At 34.4% G+C, this 19437-nt stretch overlaps 1 protein-coding gene across 2 annotated transcripts in view; it reads left to right on the forward strand.

Annotated features, from left to right (window-relative positions):
• Nucleotides 1–19437, forward strand: part of AkhR (Adipokinetic hormone receptor) — a 56515-nt gene that overhangs the window by 26172 nt on the left and 10906 nt on the right. For both annotated transcript variants that reach the window (XM_053758267.1, XM_053758268.1), the window contains exons 2-4: nucleotides 10313–10701; nucleotides 12142–12290; nucleotides 18723–18866. In XM_053758267.1, coding sequence (XP_053614242.1) covers nucleotides 10441–10701; nucleotides 12142–12290; nucleotides 18723–18866 — 554 coding nt within the window. In that variant the 5' untranslated portion in view covers nucleotides 10313–10440. The remainder of the gene's footprint in view (nucleotides 1–10312; nucleotides 10702–12141; nucleotides 12291–18722; nucleotides 18867–19437) is intronic.

Genomic DNA, 19437 nt, shown 5'->3' on the forward strand with positions numbered 1-19437 from the left:
GAAACATAACAAGGGATCTAAATTGTGTTATTAAAATAGAATGTTTAATAATTGAACGGCATTCAACTCGAAATGCTTGAAATAATAATAGAAATAAATGAACAATACAATTGTCAAAATACAATCTACTAAAGAAATATTTCCAAACACAATGAAAAATCTATAAAACCATTTGCGATTTTTTCGCGTCAAATTGTTAGCTAGGACACAGTATGTGTATTCTCAAATATATATATAGTATAATATATGCCATGAGCACCATTGTTATGAAGATTCAAATTCCTTTGTTGAATTGATACCAACTGTGGTTTCTTCGAAATGACGTACTCCATTTTAATTAAATAGTGAATAACTTCCAGTGGCTTTTGTTTGTGTAAAGAGGGTATAGGGATTACAACCCTTAACAAAATCATGATTCAATCTGGTTCAAAGTATCTTACGGTAGCGGCATACAATGAGACCCTCCGGTTTTTTAAATACTAAGGATTTCAGCTTAAGGTTTTTTTTCATTATCTTTTTCTAATAAAACTCGTACGTACCTAGCTAGTTTTTTCATTCGGAACTAATTAAACACATTATATCCATCACAAGAAGACTTCTTGTGTCTGAGATGAATTATTGTGATGAACATTCACGTCGATATATTTGATGGTTTTAAGAGTCTAACATGGAATAGAATATAGTTTATTGCCAAAATATAAAATACTACAACACAAACAAAACAGAACAAAAGAACAGAACATACATAGAACAAAATGGCGGCAAATGTAAGTAATAAAATAATGTAGACTCATTCGAAAAAAAAAAGAAATCTTTGACGGTATTATACAATTTGTATTATGTCAAAAGTGAAATGTCGCCAGTTGAAATTTATGAAAGCTGAAGAATCTAAAGGCGTTTTTGTCAACACAAAGGGGATTGGACGTTAAGTAATAAAATATTAACAGTCTTTCATGTTTGATGTTGTACTTAAACAAACATAGTGATAAAGTACCGAATACTTTATTACGCAAGTAGAGCGCGCTGAATCTTATCGACTCAAGTCTACTGTCAAAAATGTAATGGAAAAACGAATTAATTCGAACTATTGATTGATTATAGAACGTACATTTCTATACTTTATTTGAATAAAAAACTATATCTTCTTTTTAAAAAAGAAGAGAAAGAAATTATTTTAAAAAAAGAAGAATACAAAATGCATATATTTATTTTAAGATGATTGTTTATCATTTTAAAAAGGTATCTTACACATCTCCTTAAAACAAATGTACGAAAAAGGTATTCTGTATCTACATAGGCTAGGTAAGAATATATGTACATATAGCAACTCTCCCAGTATTCATCTACACTTCGTCAAAGTAAGTAACGTTAATAAAGTGATGTTGAATAAAATTTATTAAGCGCAATCCTGTTCCAATTTAATTAAGTCGATTTCAATTACGTGGAATCTTCATTGACGGAATTTATGAGCCTATTATAGTTACTCTGCTTCTTCTTACTGATATTATAAATATGAAATAATTTTTGTTTGTCCTTCTTACATATCAAAACGGAGTATTTGAGATTTGTTTGTGGAGATTATTTGGAGAGCTGAGTTTGACACAGGTTATTTTCCCCGCAGATAATATCAGTTAAGAGGTTTTTTGCTAGTTGTTTCAAATAATATTTGTATGTAATAAATGCCATTAAAATACGTCTATTATACTACACATATATCGTAACATAACTGTAAGTAAACTTTGCCCGACGACACTACTTGTTTGACCAGACCATGAAGTTTATATTTTAATTAGACCATCGCCTAGTCTTACATATCATATATATATTGCATGTTATAAAAGAAAATCCTCTGCCGCGTCTGTCTGTTGCGAGAAACTCAAAAACTATTACACGTATATTCATTCTTTCCAAAAGTTAGTATTATTCCTGAGGAAGGTTTAGGTGCACAATTTATTATATTTTTACCCGAGTAATAGTAAAGCTTTTGCCCACTGGGTTTAATTACTAGATTAAACAGTGGTACTTATATAAATGTATTTATATCGCTACAGTTGCTACCGTAACACACCTACTTGTGTAATCAAAGCCATAGAAATAAAAGTCCTATAGAATAAGGTTATTTTGGACACGCGTGTTGACATAAAATCGCCAATCAACATGTGGATCCGAGAACTGTTTCCTTCCTCTTCTTTCTATTTCTTCCTCTTTATTACATTGGTGGATTACTGTATTTTTCCTTATATGCTTATCGTTATTTACAAAAAAGTTAAAGTATGCTTCATACTAATGTATGCTTTGTCTCGATCTGTCAATATCAAATATTGTAAAGTGCAAAAAAACATATTTTAGCTTAAATTAGGCTTTATCTTTTCTATAAATAACAGGGCAAACTTTTGCATTTTGAATTGTATTTTAATAGAATTAGCATTAATTAGACATGGGTAGTCTGGTCACAGGCAATGTCAGATTAAGCATTCCTTAATTGGGTAGGTACATCCTCTGTCCTCAGAGTCTGGGTGTTTAAAAATAACTTAATATAAATATAGACCATATATAGGTACCTAATTAGTTAATCTTGGGTAGGTAATTAAAAAAAAAGTAAAAATAAAATAAAAATTTCTTCTAATTTATGCCCAGTTTAAAACAAAATAGTGAAGTGACAAATTTACACAATATAAACTTTTAACGTAATATAATAAACTTAGATATATACTTAAATTTAGTTTCTTATATGTCCCCACTGCTGGGGCAATGGCCCTATCATGACCCACCACGCGGGCCCAATGCGAATTGGTCTTAGGAATTGATTGGTTTTAAAAAAGCCGGGACCCGTGCCTTAACTATTATGTATTTATTTATAAAATCTTGATATATACTTAAATTTACTTTCTTATATGAATTAAAACATGTATGAGAGCTTGATTGTTAACTACGCGGAAATAAAATCAAAATTGTATTGACTAAAGAAGTGAAGCTGCAAACGGCCATCACAACATAGAATCCATAGAAAATACAAAGTCGAAAATATTCGAGAAGATTAACTTGAACAAATCCCGATAAAATTCACCGATATAATTCTTATTCGATAATTCTGAAAGTTTGTTTGTTTGTTTGTAAACTCTTTATTGCACGAAGAAAACACATACAAAGAAAGCAGTGAAATAAAGAAAGAACGCGTACAAAGGCGGACTTATCCCAGAAAGGGATTTCTTCCAGTCAACCAAGTATTTGAAAGGAAAAAAATTCAACACACAAAGTAAGGTAGCATAAGATAAACGTGCAAAGTGAAGAAAAAAGAAGTACACGAAACATCAAGTATCAACAAGCAATGAAAACTTAAATAAGTATACTTTATTAAAACTACACACAATAAGTACAAAAACAAAATAATAAAAATATAATAAAACCATATATAAATACTAATATAAATAATTAATTATAACACTCAAATATCTGAGGCCTGTTCAAAGTGTCCCTTCAGCTGGGATTTAAAAGAGGCAAGTGAGGGAGCCACCTTTATTCCAAGAGGAAGACTGTTCCACAATTTCGCAGCACGCACAGAGAATGAGAGAGCAAAGGTCCGAGATGCACAAGAAGGAATTTGTAACTTAGGAACATTACAAGACCGTAAGCGGCTATCAACATCACGGAAAGAGAATTTTTCATGGAGGTATTCAGGGAAAGACGGGTTAAAAAGAACATTATACAGAAGAGAAAGAATATGTAAGTTATGGCGAAGGCGGATGGGCAGCCAATTTAACTGACGACGAAAGTCAGAAACATGGTCAAATTTGTGAAGACCGAAAATAAAGCGAATGCCCTGATTCTGCAATCGTTCCAGCCTATCATACTGCTCCTCCGTGACATCCAAGAAGGCAACATCAGAGTAGTCAAGAAGAGGAATAAGAAGAGATTGAATAAGGAGAGTTTTAGTGACAGTGGGAAGAAAAAACTGCAACCGGCGAAGAGCATGAAGTGAAGCAAAAATTTTGCGGCTAATCTCATCAATGTGCTGGGTCCAAGAAAGCGTCTCGTCCATGATGATGCCAAGATTCTTAACAAAAGGAGATAAAGGAATGGTTTTGTTGTCAAGAACAAGATCGGGCACCACCAGATCTTTAAATTTATTAATATAAAAAGGACTACCTATAACAATGGCCTGAGATTTTCCGGCGTTAACTAAAAGCCCGAACTGATGAGACCAAGTTGCAATTTTATTCAAGTCCGAATTAATGGTGGAGAAAGCGTCCTGAATGTTTTCTAACGGGGCAGCTGAGTATATTTGAAGGTCATCAGCGTATAAATGAAATTTTGAGGAGAGAGAATTCGTGATGCCATTAATAAAAATCGAGAAAAGAATAGGAGAAAGTATGCCACCCTGAGGAACACCGGCAGAGAGATCATACCAGTCCGATAAACAGTCATTAAGTAGAACACATTGACGACGTCCGGTCAAATAAGACTTAAACCAACTAAGGGATAAAGGAGAAAAATTCAACTTATTCAAGAGGGCGATAAGAATGTCGAAATCCACAGTGTTGAATGCACTGGTAAAGTCTAAAAGAACAAGGACAGTCAGAAATTTCTTATCAATATTTGCCCGAATATCATCCGTGATCTTAACCAGCGCAGTAGTGGTGCTATGACCATTCCTAAAACCAGATTGAAAGGCGCTCAAGTGGTTGAAGCAAGAAAGATGGGAACTCAGTTGCTGATGAACATGATGCTCGATGATTTTGGAAAGTAAAGGAAGGATGGAGATAGGACGAAGGTCACAAGGGCTAGATGGATTAAGTTTTTTAGGAAGGGGAATTATATGGCCGAGCTTCCAGGCGGATGGGAAAACACCAGAAGAAATTGAACAGTTTATTATGTTAGTAATTAATGGGGCAATAAGCAAAGCAATAGGTTTGATCATCTCCAAACATATACCATCATTGCCTACTGCTTTGGACTTAATGGAGTTGATGAATTTGACAACTTCATCACTCGATATGTTATTAATGCAGAATAAAGGAGAATTAGAGAAAGGTTTAGCAGAGATGCCATCCAAGGTTGCCTGCTTAGTTGTGGAGGAAAGAGAAGAAGGAGGAGTACAGAAATGTTTGTTTAAGTCGTTAACATCAAACACAGAGTCACAACCAGTTTTTTGTTTACCTAAACCTAAGCTCCTTAAGAAGTTCCATACTTTGTTGGAGGGACAATTCAGAACATGCGAATGAATGTACTTTCGCTTCGCCTCCCTACACTTTTTATTGCACAGGTTGCGTAGACAAACGTAATTGGCACGATTTTCTTTAGAAGGGCACTGCCTCAATTTTAGTTTAGCGCGGTCTCTTCTAGCCATGAATAATTTGATTTCTTCCGAAAGCCATGGAGCAGGAGCATGCTTAACCCGAACCGGATGTAAAGGAGCATGTTTATCAAAAAGACGCAAAATAAAAGTATTAAACAATTGGATCTTGGAATCCACATCAGATGCAGACAGCACATCATTCCAGTTGGATACGGCAAAATCTGCCTTAAACTGTTCCTCCAGGATTGCACGAAAATCACGAACCATAACAACTCTGTGTCTATGCTTGGGAGGACGCAACCTGAATGACGCAAAGATTAAGTCATGTGCTGAAAATCCTAATGCGTGAAATTGGCCGTGAGAAGAAACAAGGCTGGGGGAAGACGTTATGATGAGGTCTAGAAGTGACGGAGGGCCATTGTGGGGAAAGTGTGTGGCGGTCAGGGGAAGGACATGTAAATCCAAAGAATGGAGGAGGGAGTTGAGAGATTTCGATCTAGAGTCATCTTTAATAAGACATGTATTGAAATCACCCATGATGATCAGATGATCAAAACCATTACGAAAGTCGGAAAGCATTCTTTGAAAAGAATCGAAATAATTAATATGAAGTGAAGGGCTATAATAGACCCCAAGAAGTATTTTAGTATGAAGGAGAGAAACTTCAAGAAAAAGGTGTTCAGGAGATTGAAATACGGAAGGCGACAGGGACAAGATTTTACAAGGAATATCGCTACGAAGATAAATAGCTACACCACCACAACGCACCATTTTAGACACTCCATTGCAGGAAGAAATGTAAGTCCTGTCGTTTCTTATAAGGCGAAAACCGGGAAGAGGATACAATGTAGAGGGAAGCGAAGGTTTTAAGAAACTTTCCGAAATGAGAATAGCATGAATGCGAGAGGGGGAAAAACTAGACAGCAACTCAGAATAATGATCAGGGATGCTTTGCGCATTTATATGGACAACATTGAAATTTTTGGCTAAAGAGGAGAAAGTTACATTTAAATTATCACATAAAGACGGAGTTAGATCATCATTCGCGCTGAACAGACTATCAGACGAAGAGGATAAGGAGAAGAATTCATCATCAGAGTTATAGCGCAGTACATCAGACATAGAGTGTAAACAAAAATATATTATAGTATAAACCAATAAATAACACAAATATCACTAAATAAAAATTAAAACTTAAATTAAATTTAACTGAAATAAAATTCCCATCAATTACTTGCCAGACTCAGTCACTTTAGATACAATAGCCAATATAATGACTAACAATATAACCAACATAATAACAGTGTATGTATACTGTAATAAAAATTTACAAACGGGCATTCAAAAATCAAAAAATCACAGTGGTAAAACATTATAAATTAACCATACATTATAATTAATCGATACGATACAGTTAAGATAGTCGGATAGCAAAAAAAAAAAAAAGTGAAACGTCAAAGTCAAACTTGACAGCTCATGGCTCAAAATGACTATTAAATGAAGGAGCGTGCAAAAATAACATTACCATGAACTACCTAAATTTTGAACGTGACAAAGTGTGTGGGTCAGAATTTAAATGTGTTTACCAGTAAAATATGTATAGAAATACCCGTAAAATACAATCCACAAAAAAAAAAAAAATTAAAGTACAAAACACCGCTAGTAGAATGAAATATAAAGATACCTACTGAACTCAAGCTAAAAGATACCGGCGACAATACAGCAACGGAATCCCTAGACCCTCGACGGTTTGGAATGAAGCCGGGCACTCGGGGCCCGGGTTGACTTGAAGGACGGAGGGCCTGCCTTCTTGCTAGAGGGGGCCGTGTTAGATATATCTTCAACCGCCACCGTCGCCGCTGGCTTATAACTGCACTTAGCGGCCGCATGCTCTTCAATTACCGCTGTTAATTGTGCCCTAGTGGTGATCTTCTTTCTGGAGCCTTTGACAGTCACAACGACAATCTTTCCATCGCTCGTCCAGCAACCGCTAATCCCTAAGGCCTTACGTGCTTCAACAAATACCGCATGCCTAGGCGCCGTTAAGAATTCCGAGAAGGTCAAGCCACTTCCCTTTAAAAGCTTTTTAGCAGACCATATATCACGGCGGAAAGAGATGTCTCCACATCTAAGGAGAATGGGACGCGGTTTATCTGCTTTAGGGTATCCACCCATACGCCAACATGCAGAGAAAGAATTAGAAGTGACCGAAATGTTCAATTTATCACGGCAAAGCTTTATTAGGATGTCTGCAATGTCTTCATCCTTCTCCTCAGCGAGTCCATGAAGAAGCAGCATACTGGATCTTGATCTCATTTCAAACTCATCAAGAGCACATAAAACCAAATCCATCTGGCTGCTAAGACTCGAGACAGCCTTCCAAATAAATGTCTTGAATGTTTGGTACTCACTGTTTGAGACAGAAGAATTGTCCGCAGTAGCTGGGCCATCTAGAGACTGTTCGAATGATGTCATCCTGGAGTTGAACATACTCTTAAGCTCTTCCATGTTTTTGCACAGCTGTGATATGGCGTCCATTATGAGATGACAATGATGAGGTGTAGTGGAAGTCCAGGAGATAGTGATAGAAGTGAAGTGAAAAAGACTGGCAAGTGTACTGAAGTGAACTAATACATAAGGTAATCAAATCCACCCAATAAATAGGTAAAAACTAATTATTCAAGTAAATAAATACAGAGCAATAAATAAGTTGTGTGTATTTTTTGACAGCTACCGCCCAAAAAAAAAAAACAAAAAAAAAAAAAAAAAAGAAAGTATATCGTTTTGCAATTAGTACTTTACGTATAAATAGATTTATAAGAAATGTTCTATATAGAGTGGTGGGTGTTGTAGTCCCAATCTTCTCAGCGCATTATTGTTCAGTTTAATAAATTTCAATGTTTTTGGGTCAGATTCCTTGCGGGTTTACAACTCTTTGCTTTCAAATAGCACTGCTGATACAACCAGTCATTGGAAAATTAATTTTAACAGGTCTCGAGTTTTTAAAGTACAGTTGACTACATTTTTTACACGTTTAATAATTTATACCTAGTATTATATTAAAATAAAATACAATAAGCTCTTTTAAAATATTCAAGACAAGATTTTTTTTTTCGATTTATTCGGAAATTTATTTATTTATCAAATTCAAATTCAAATTAAAAATTCTTTATTCAATTTAGGATGATATACCTACTCGTACATCACTTATTGACGTCAAAAAATATAAGTCTGTGAGAGTGAGGTTATGATTTCCGAAAGTCATAACCACTTTCAGTTTCTAAATTAGGTGTTATTTGTAACAATAACATTATGAAAAATTTCTGAGATTTTTTATGTAAATCAACGAAATCGCCTTCACATGAAAATGAAAAATCACGTAAGTACGGACAAAGTTTTATTTTGAATAATTTTTATTTTTATTTTTTTTTTAAAGTTAAAAGAACAGTTTTCTTTGTCGAATATAAGCTATAAATAGCCAATACCGCTCACAAATACCTTAGGAATTCTAGAGAGTTGTTCACGAAACAAATCCAATATGAGACCTTTTTGATCATCCGTTGACCGCAGAAGAATCTGTAAAATGTTTCATAACTCTTTTGGTCAAAGCGAGTTCCAACTAGAGTATTTGAATAAAGGAATAACTGTCACAGTAATCCTATTTGCGTCTTAGTATAAAAACCGTTGCATTATTTTTCTTTACACCTGTATTCACTTATTATATACTAGCTGCGCCCCAGGGCTTTGCTCCCGTGGGAATGTTGGGATAAAAAGTACCCTATGTGTTATTCAAGGTTATTTTCTACCCGGGTACCCATAACAATCCCTCCAGAAGATAATCCGTAAAGAAGTAACAAACAAACTTACTTTCGCATTTATAATGTTATGGGATTGGGATTGAGATGCTTAGAATTATTTCATAATCACCATCAGCCATTTAATCGTCCCCACTGCTGGGGCAATTGCCTTCTTTATGGATGTTTAAGGAGAATGGGCCATGACCACCACGCGGGACCTATGCGAATTGGTTGGTTTTAAAAAGCCGGGACCAACGGCTTAACGTGCCTTAACAATTATTTATATATAAAATCTTTTGATTTTTTCCCGTAGCTTTTCTGATTGATAAAGCTTTTAGCATTAAGTCCGGTTTTTTAGATATTATATTGGTTTATAACGTTTGAATAAATAATAAATAAATTATTGTTTTTAAAGACTGTGGAATAATAAAGCTAAAGATCAATGAAAGTTCTATACAAAGTTCAATTAAACTTTTCTGGATATCCAAATTATCTTCACGCAATGTTTTGTATTATTGTAATAATAATACTTTTTATATTTATCTTAAACGGGAAAAATGTCGTATATTTAACATCAAAAAATACAATTTTCAAAAATTGATAAACATATTCTTTTCTTGTATTTAATCGCCAAATTTTTTTATACTTTCGCGTGGTAGTTACTTCACTATAATTCCAAAATCCTTTAAAGACTTCTTTGAAATCATCAGAACCTTGTCTCATGTAAACAAGACATTTCTTATTAATATTACAATATATTATTGTATATAATAATTCTTATTACATCTTACATACAATACAAATAAATAAAATTTCAATCAATAAAATTCAATCTTCGTTAATTTCTCCTTGTCTTTATTAAATTTTAATATATAATTAGAGTACAATTTTTAATCAATTTAGTTAATATAATTTTTATAATGATTTTAAATGATATATTATGATTTCAAAGATCTGCAATGTACTAATGTGACTGGGCTAAAAGAGATCAAAAGCTTACTCGTACGTCGTTATCGCCATATTGATATGCGGTTATGTTTGTTTTCCTAAACATTCAAAATCCTTTTACAAAGTCGCGCGAAATTACTACGCGAAATACGGAAACTCGTTTTCCGTTTAACTTTGACAACCGAGACATAAGCTTACCACAAAGTCTTCTCAACTTGCATTAAACGCTAATTAATTTGACGAATGTTAACTCAGGTTTCTGTTGTTTCAGACGCGCTCCGCCTAATGCATCAACACACCATTCGAAATACACACAAACAGTGATAAATATTCTAGTCCAATGAAGGAAATTAGGTTTAAGCGAAATGAATATAGACTAAGATAGTCAGTGATACAACAATGAATATAGACGAAAAAGTGTCGGGGCCCGGCGGGGCTTCGCAAAAAAACTGGACGCATTTGAACACTAGTGACGAATTGCCGTTGGATATGCGGTTCAACCACGGACATTTGGTGTCGATAACAGTGTATAGTGTGTTAATGGTGATATCTGCCACCGGGAACCTCACAGTGTTGTCGCAGCTCATGAGGAGAAGAAGAGCGGGCCGCGCGAGCAGACTTGACGTACTGCTTATGCATTTAGCTGTGGCTGACCTTATGGTAAGATTTGAACGGTTTCTTCAAACTTAAGATATACAAATAATAATGTCTGCGTAGTAAACAATTGAGGAATTCCTCGTCGGATGCCGATCCTGAGTGCAACATCTGGTCGTGCATATCATATTGTTGAGATACGCATGACGGTGGTTGGTTGATGGCTAAACGTGTATACAAAATTTCAACTCATACGGTTGAAGATATCAGCTTCAAAATTGAGTTGCAAGATTCCACGGGATTCCACCCAATATACATATATTAAGAGTTAAATAAAAGCTTGTAAAAAATAATAAAAAGAAAATAATGTTCACATTTATAATATAAATAGATTGAAATGAAAACTTACCTCGTAAATCATTAAATTGCTTTACATATATCCATTCTCCCGCATTCACTCTCTTTTTCATTCTGACTGCGTCAAAATGGATCCAATATACTGTTATTAAAATTACATAGCAGAGGAACCTATTGTTAACGGGTACCAATGGCAGTCAACAGACATCAACAGCACATCACCCTACCCAAATTCATTGCAAACTCGCCGCTATTACCGCGACATAGAGGTTTATGCAGGGTAATTTTGCTGTTGACTGTACGCTTATAAATTGAAACCCTTTTGTTAGGGCCTTCATTTTAATTTACTTACAGCGTTAATCGTAACGTGTAGTAGGTATATAAGATTTTTCATTTTTTCACATTTTACGCTCGTTTTAATTTTAAACATTTCTCGGTGTGCCTAATTAAAATATTGTTTATTCATACTAAATGTACCTACTTACTCTAACATTTTAACCTTTGCCTTAGTAAATAAATGTACAATACAACATTAACGATATAGACTTTTGTTTAACCTAAAACAATTTGTCTGAAAATTAACAAAACATTTGAACCCGGGCTTTGCGGCGTCACAGTTCCGAACGCAACCGGGAACATGGGAAGATCGTCTAAAAAGACATTCCTAAATCTCCATACAAAAGCTAGTACGGTCACTGGAAGTATTGAATAATCTGTGGTATCCGTAATCCCAATACGGCACGGGCCGACAGTTGTGTGATACTTAATTGATTATCGAAATGAAGAATAAATATCACCTGCGTATATCGAAAAAAAGACGCATAATTATGACTTGTTTTAAAAATTAGTCATATATATACATACATATTCAGAATCAGCAAAATAAGACTATTCGAAATTTGCATATTAATCGTTTTATAGCCGGTTGTACATTGTCGAGAAACAGTTCACCAAAGAAGATTCGGCATACATTGCTGGTTTTTTTAATTGCGTTAAATAAAAGCTCTCATTAATTTTACACGTTCACTCATTCGCGTCGGCATAAGTCTCTCGAGTTCGGTGATGTGTAGCTGGCGTAGAGATCGTGCCAGATGCATCTTCTTCACCTTATGACGGCAGTGTACTGAGCTGCATGCAGTATGTCCCCAGGTCACTTTCCTGATGATGCCTCTGGAGATCGCGTGGGCGGGGACCGTGCAGTGGCTGGCGGGGGACACCATGTGCCGCCTGATGATGTTCACCAGGACCTTCGGCCTGTATCTCTCCAGCTTCGTGCTCATCTGTATCTCCATAGACAGGTAATAGTTTAGTACTGCCGTAGATGACGGTAGTGAATAGTAAATAAAGTATACAGCTATTGAAATCTGAATCTGACGACGAGATCATTAGATTTTGTATTAGATCTGTTGATGAGTGCGTTTCGCTTTTGTTTTAGTGGAAGAGGTAAGCCTAGCTATATCCTCTCCATTCCAACAGTACCCACTTATCCTTTGAAAGTAATAAAAAAATACTAGTCGTTAATTTAATATTGTATCGTTAATATAATAATATATTCTTACAAAATAATTACGTTTCGTTAATTATTTTGTAAGAATATATAATAATAATATAATATCTCTGCTTATTTATTATTATTGTGTAGGTAATTTTCAAATTATAATGATTGCAAGGAATAACTAAAAAATACCAATCTTGATTGTATAAAATAAACCGGCATCTTAATCCGTACAGACAGACAGCGGGAAACGACTTTGCGTTGTACACTATGTAGCGATACTAGTGATAAAAATAAGTCGCCGGTCGCATCAGGCATTGTGTGTATAGCACACGATAAACTCAAAAACTACAAGACGGTTTTCACAAATAAATAGTGTGATGATTCCTTAGAAAGATTTAGGTAAAAATTGTATCCCGAGCCGATGTTACCCAAGCGACGCCGGGATGACTTTCATGCACGCATTTCATGGTTAAGCCGTAACATATACATTTTGTTCAATCATTATATTAAAAAAAATAGTGAATTTTTAAATTAAGTATGTTTACATAAAATAAATCATTATTTTTAAATGGAGCAGAATCCCGAGGGTATAAACTAATAAAAACTAAAACTTTTTTAATATCAAGTAGTTTTTATTGCTTTGGAATAATAGACTCGCCGTAGTTTCTAATTTAAATCAAATAAATGTCTGTTTGAAATCTAAACAAATCTAAACTTATTCAGATCTTATACAGTGATAAGTTATTATTTGTTCGATTTTGACAGTCAGCTTTGACAATACAGAGTTGATGGTAATTTTATTGAAAGTAGAGTAGTTAGGTTGGGACCACCTGATTAATGAAAGTAAACGTTTTTCGAAGAGGCTTAATTTCAAAAGAACAGATTGTTCTTATTTTTTTTTTAATTTATGTTCGGGATATTCCAGTTTTATTTAGAAAATTTATTACTTGTTACTTCTTTTTGTTTTTCACGCTAGTCTGGGAGATAAATAAAATGTCTATTTTATTAAGACTATCAGTCAATGCTTCGAATTTTGCAAAATTTAAGTCTGTCTAATCCGTAAAGAAAACAAACGTTTTATCTTCAGTATTTGTATTGAAAACAATAGTGCAGAATGATATGAATGCTTGAACATTTGAACAACAATTTTGCGGTGCAATAAAATCGAAAAAAATTGTTTTACCTTCTTCTTCTCTACTCAAGACTTATTTTGTACAAAAGTTTACTTACAATATTTGTTTCTAGGCTTTGCACCCGTGGGTGTTTCAAAAACTGTTACTTTTATTGCTGCGCTACACTGGCAAACCTTCTGGTATCCCACGAGGTTATAACCTAACTTGTCAGTTACGCTAGGTGAATGTTAAGTATTCTCACCCAAGGTTTATGGTTAGTCTATGGTGTTCACAATATAATAGTTTATATCCATGGAATTAGTAGGTGCTCCGTCGAAGTATTTACTAAATCCATGTTTATATCAGTCAAAAACCATATAGAAAATATTAAAACCGAAGAAGGTGGTTGAGGTACAGATACATGCCAGGAGGAGCCTCTGGGGGCACAAAAAGTTGCCAGCCTTCATTATTTCATTAAATCTACTTAAACTAATTAAATATAACCAAAAAAGTTATTTAAATTCATAAGTAAAATCATTAGACCAAAAGCATTTCATGGCATGGCGTGACTGTATAAAACTTGTTTCCATTTAGGAAACAAGTTTTATGCACATCTATACTATTATAATAAAGAGATAAGGGTTTTTTGAGTTTGTATGTTTGAGGCGTGTAATCTCCGAAACTACAGAGCAGATTTCAAAAATTCTTTCACCATTAGAATTATAATTCGGTGCTATAAGGCTATATTTTACTGCTATAGGCTATATTTTATCTCAAAGTTCCCACGGGAGCGAAGCCCCGGGCAAAATCTAGTATTACATAAAACACGAATAGATTCGATTACCGCAAATAGATAACCCAGTGCGAGTTATATTGAGCTGTGGTGGCTGTGGTACATATTCCATACTCAAGACACCATAAGTTTTTTCTTTACATTCATAACAACGTTTAATTTGATTATGGAAATAATGATTTCGCTCCTTTGTGCGATAAAAAGAAAAAAAAAATACATTAAGTAAATTTTTTTAATAAGAGAAGTAAATGTGTAAATATTTTCGTTTGCTCAAATGTGAATAATTAAACCTCAACGTGGCCGGGGTTTACGCTCGCAGAGCGGTTCCAGGCATTTTCATGCCTGATGAACTCGATTGTTGGAATCTTCTTTCCATTTCCTTCAGTGGTTTCCAAATATTTAATCCTCGTAAATTATCTAAATTAAATGTTAAACGGGAAGGACACAGACAAAATACTTTTATTTGTCAGTTCATTGTCCAATTTGGTGATATACTCTGTTATTTATGAAAAAGATAAAGCATACTTTAAGCCATATATGTTTTGTCACTATAGCACTTTACAAAATTTGGCAATCACAGAACGAGACAGAACATGTTTTTTTTTGTGAATAACAGAAATAGCAATGGAAAGATCTATATAATGCAATGTTATTTATGCCGATACTACTCTTAGCCTCTGAATTTAGTTATATTTTGTTTGAACTGATTATAACACTTAATCAGTTTACACAATATTTCATCGAGTGAAAGTAAATTCATTTTTTTTAATCTTATCGCGTTTAGATAAATATTTTCAAATCACCTCGCAATGTCTCGTTCCCGGTCCCAACAGAAATCAAGCTCCAATCGATTTAGTTAACAAACACTGTAACAATCCCTGGAATTTGGAAATCCGCGGAATTCTGGAGATACATTCTTGTCAAACCTTTGATGTTCAGCTTGTGATTTATGCTTTGACAAATAAAATCTATACTTACATAATAATAAAATAGTAAAAATATTTTGTCTGTACATTTAGTATTTTTTACACTTAAAAAGATAATAGAAAGCAAAAACATATTTTTTGAATTTTTTTTTCTGTCTGTGTGTATGATCACGCTAATTTCCGAAAGTACTGAACGGATTCGAATGAAACTTTTTTGTTATATAGCTATTAAACCCGGGCAACATATAGGATAAAAAATATTTTGAAAACTGGAACACCAGATGGAGAACAATGATGGTTCAGCTATATTATAGGAAATATAGAAATGGCGCCTTAACAAAAGTTGTTCTGCCTTATGAGCATTTTTTGTTGAGGTATAAAAATCGTATACAATACTTTTTTTTACTATTACACGAAATAATATTTTATTAAGCTTTTATTTCCCATATTGGAGATTATCGTTTAGTGTCACTTAAATATCACTTCAAATCGCCCAAATAATACTTCAAATTAGTCCCGATATATATTTATTTATTTATTTATTATTCTGACTACACACAGTATACACTGATATTTTCGGCGTGGGGATAAAACTTTTATCTAGTCTAGTTTGAAGTGTGATCAGGGTTAATTGGGAAGTCAGGCCAAAGTCTGCGTAATAGATCCTTTGAACTTCACAAATAACTTGCGATATTGAACACTAGGATTGTCCTGTGGGATTAATTTCGGGATAGTTAAGGTACTTTATTTGTAGTAGGTTTATGAATATTAGTAGTATTATTTCATTATTTTGTCAGGCTTTAGTAATGATATGGTGTACGCTATAGTAGAAACAATGTTCTACGCTGCGTCATTTGGTAACACATTTACATAAATACAACAAAAATCAAACATAAGATTCGATATCTAAAGTAAAACAATATATGAATGTTAATAACCAATAAACTTATAAAATCACTGGACGCATTTTGATGAAATCTAGTATTGAGATAGGCTAGACCATCAGAACTTATATAGGCTTCAATTATGCTTCTATTCCACTGACAATAACTGGTGCAATATAAAAGCTTGCAAAAGCCGACAAGCGTTAAACCATTTTAGTAACTTGCTCAATCACGCAAAAATGTCTGAACGGATTTATTTCCTGTAAAGCAAATGCATTTTAACATGAGTAAATTTAATTAATACTCACATTGATCTACCCAAAGTCATGGCAAATTCCCCGCTATTACCGCAATATAGAGGTAAAGTCAATGCTGGGTAACTTGACTTGCGGTTGACTGTACTTTGCGTGTATACAATTTTGACGTCACAACAATTTTTTCCATCATGTCACACGAACAACGCCTTTGTTCGTATAATATGATGGAAAAAATTACATTATTCATTCAGTCATTTTATTCCAACTTACATGAGGAATCCGTAAATAATAATACCAAATCACATATTACAGATGCATACATACTCACTCACTATACATAGTATAAAACAAAGTCACTTCCCGTTGTCTGTCCCTATATTAAATCTTTAAAAATACGCAACGGATTTTGGTGCTGGTTTTTTTTAATAGATTAATATATAGTTGATTCCTGAGGAAGGTTTAGGTGAAGGTATAATTTATGACGATTTTACCCGAGCGAAGCCGGGACGGGTCGCTAGTACATCTGTATCTATCCGTTGAAATAATAATAACAACAGACGACATTAATCTCGAATGGGTATCTAAGAAATGTCACAATCCTTCCCTAGGGATAGAACTAGAATAGAAGCCATTAAATAACGAAATGAATCTCCGATTACGCCTGGTTCACTGCGGTTGCTACTGGCAACGGTATCTCTCCTGGCCATTCCATCTAAACTCAACAACTCTGAAAAGTCCGAGGGTGAGTTGCACAGTCAAATTTGACATTGATTTTAACCGGCGCGCCGCGCTGCTAACATTTATACCTTTGCGTTTCTCTCACTCTATTACTTTATTACTTTGCGTTTCTCTGCGCACGTTAAAATTAACGTCAAAGTTGACCTGCAAGCCACACTAAATAAGCAAAATATCGAACAATTTTACCCAGTTATCGAATCCATTATTTTATTTCTTGTGTCATATAACTAGCATTTTAGTTGTGTTAGATTTTTTCGTAGATTATTTTTCATTTTTTGTACAACAAGCCAGTACCGCCACGTCAACTGGTGAAAAAAAATATATATTGTTATACATAGAGTCAAGTAACGTTCCTTTCCTTTTAAAGGATCTTTCCGTTTTATACGTGAAAATGAATCGAAACAGATATAATGAAGCCTAATATGAGATAGAAAATAAAAGATATGACGCCTCAGAATTTCAATAGGACGCTTATGTCGATCGCCACTCCAATTATATTATATCGAAAAGTAAATATAAATAAAAAAATATACAAGTACACACAATTTAGCAGCTGACAGATTTATTATTCTAATAAATGAATCAAAATAAAATAATATACATTTGTTTTATTTTTAGTCTTATTTTTGCTATGATTTTATTTATTAGCCTCGGTATCTTGGGAAATTTAGTATTGACCTTTCACGACTTCGGAAATCGGACCTCTAATCATGAATTCTATACTCGTACGTGCCGTCCAAAGCTTGTAACAGAGCGAGCGAAGCGAGCGAGGTCTACTAATTAACTTGGGGCAAAAATATTTTTTTGTATGTATGTTTGTAATGCTATAACTTTCGAACCGCGTTGGTCTGATTTTGACGAAATTTAAAAGGTCTGTCAATGAAATTTTTCGTGGGGCAACAAAATCGGTTAATGCGTTTATTGTATTCGCGAGGTTTAAGTTTGCGGCGAACAACAAGTTATTAACATGAAAAAAGAAATATTTTCTTCCTACTGGGAACTGCTAAGGTCTGAAATTCTCTCCCCGCGTCGATATTTGCCGAATCCTACAATTTAGGGATCTTCAAAGCAAGAATGAATAGGTATTTCTTGAGGCACCTTTGGCCTCATCTTCGTTTCGCATCAGGCTAGCTAGTTTGATGCCGTGCAATTGGCCCCAGACTAGTCCGATGAAAAATTGAATATTAAAAAAAAGCGACGTGCATACAAAATTCATCATTATCATAGCCGTATCCTTATGGTTGCGGGTTGTCATGACGTGAATACCAGGAGCTGTGGCTCTCTTGACTAGGGCCTTGTAGCCAAAACGATCTTGTGCTTGCTTGAACCCCTGGTGGCTTTTGCTGCGTGTAAAAAGCCTTATCATGTTCGTAAATCTAGTTGGTGTCTTCTTCGACTTCAACGACAACGACCATTATTTCAATAACCTTTATAAAATTGACTAGAACTTTCAACGCTGTCACATATAAACGCATCAGCCACACTGCCTATCTATCATTGAATAAATAAATAAAAATTACAGATACTATGCGATCCTAAAGCCGCTGAACGTGACGTGGGAGGCGCGTGTGCGCCGCGCACTGACCATCGCCTGGGCAGGCGCTGGCCTCGCCAGCCTGCCCCAAAGCTTCATCTTCCACCAGGAGGAACATCCTGAGGTCAAAGGGTGAGTTCAAATTCAGTATTGGCTACTTGATTAGCTATATAATAAAATAGATAATATAGGTATTTAAATAACCAAATAGGTACGTTAATTAAATGTCACTTCAACTGATCAGTTTTATTACGAGATTTTCTATTCTTTCGGTCTCATTAAAGTATATAAGAAATGCCTTTTGACTCCAAATCCCACAGTACGTCACAAAATCAAAATACGTCACAACACATTACTGTTATACAAACTTTATATAAAATGTTCTTTTTTACATTAGAAAAGTTTCTGATTTACAAGTTGGAAATCATTCTTTATTCATCTTAAGGCCCGCCTTCTCTGTTGCGTCGACGTAGCACGTTATCGCTCCGTAGTGCACCGTCGTTTTCCATATATAGGTTTTGACATTGATGTACTTACATCAAAATTTTATTCTGGGTTGTAAGGTTTAGGTAGGTATACAGACATTATATTTAGAACAAAGAATAATATTAGTAATTCAGTTACTGCTTTACTTACATACGCTTATAAAAGCTTTAATGGAGGTGACTAATCCATAAGGTCATTGTCATAAAATCAAAGTTGA

The sequence above is a fragment of the Plodia interpunctella genome, chromosome 18 (genome assembly GCF_027563975.2).
Source record: "Plodia interpunctella isolate USDA-ARS_2022_Savannah chromosome 18, ilPloInte3.2, whole genome shotgun sequence".
Taxonomy (NCBI): Eukaryota; Metazoa; Arthropoda; class Insecta; order Lepidoptera; family Pyralidae; genus Plodia; species Plodia interpunctella.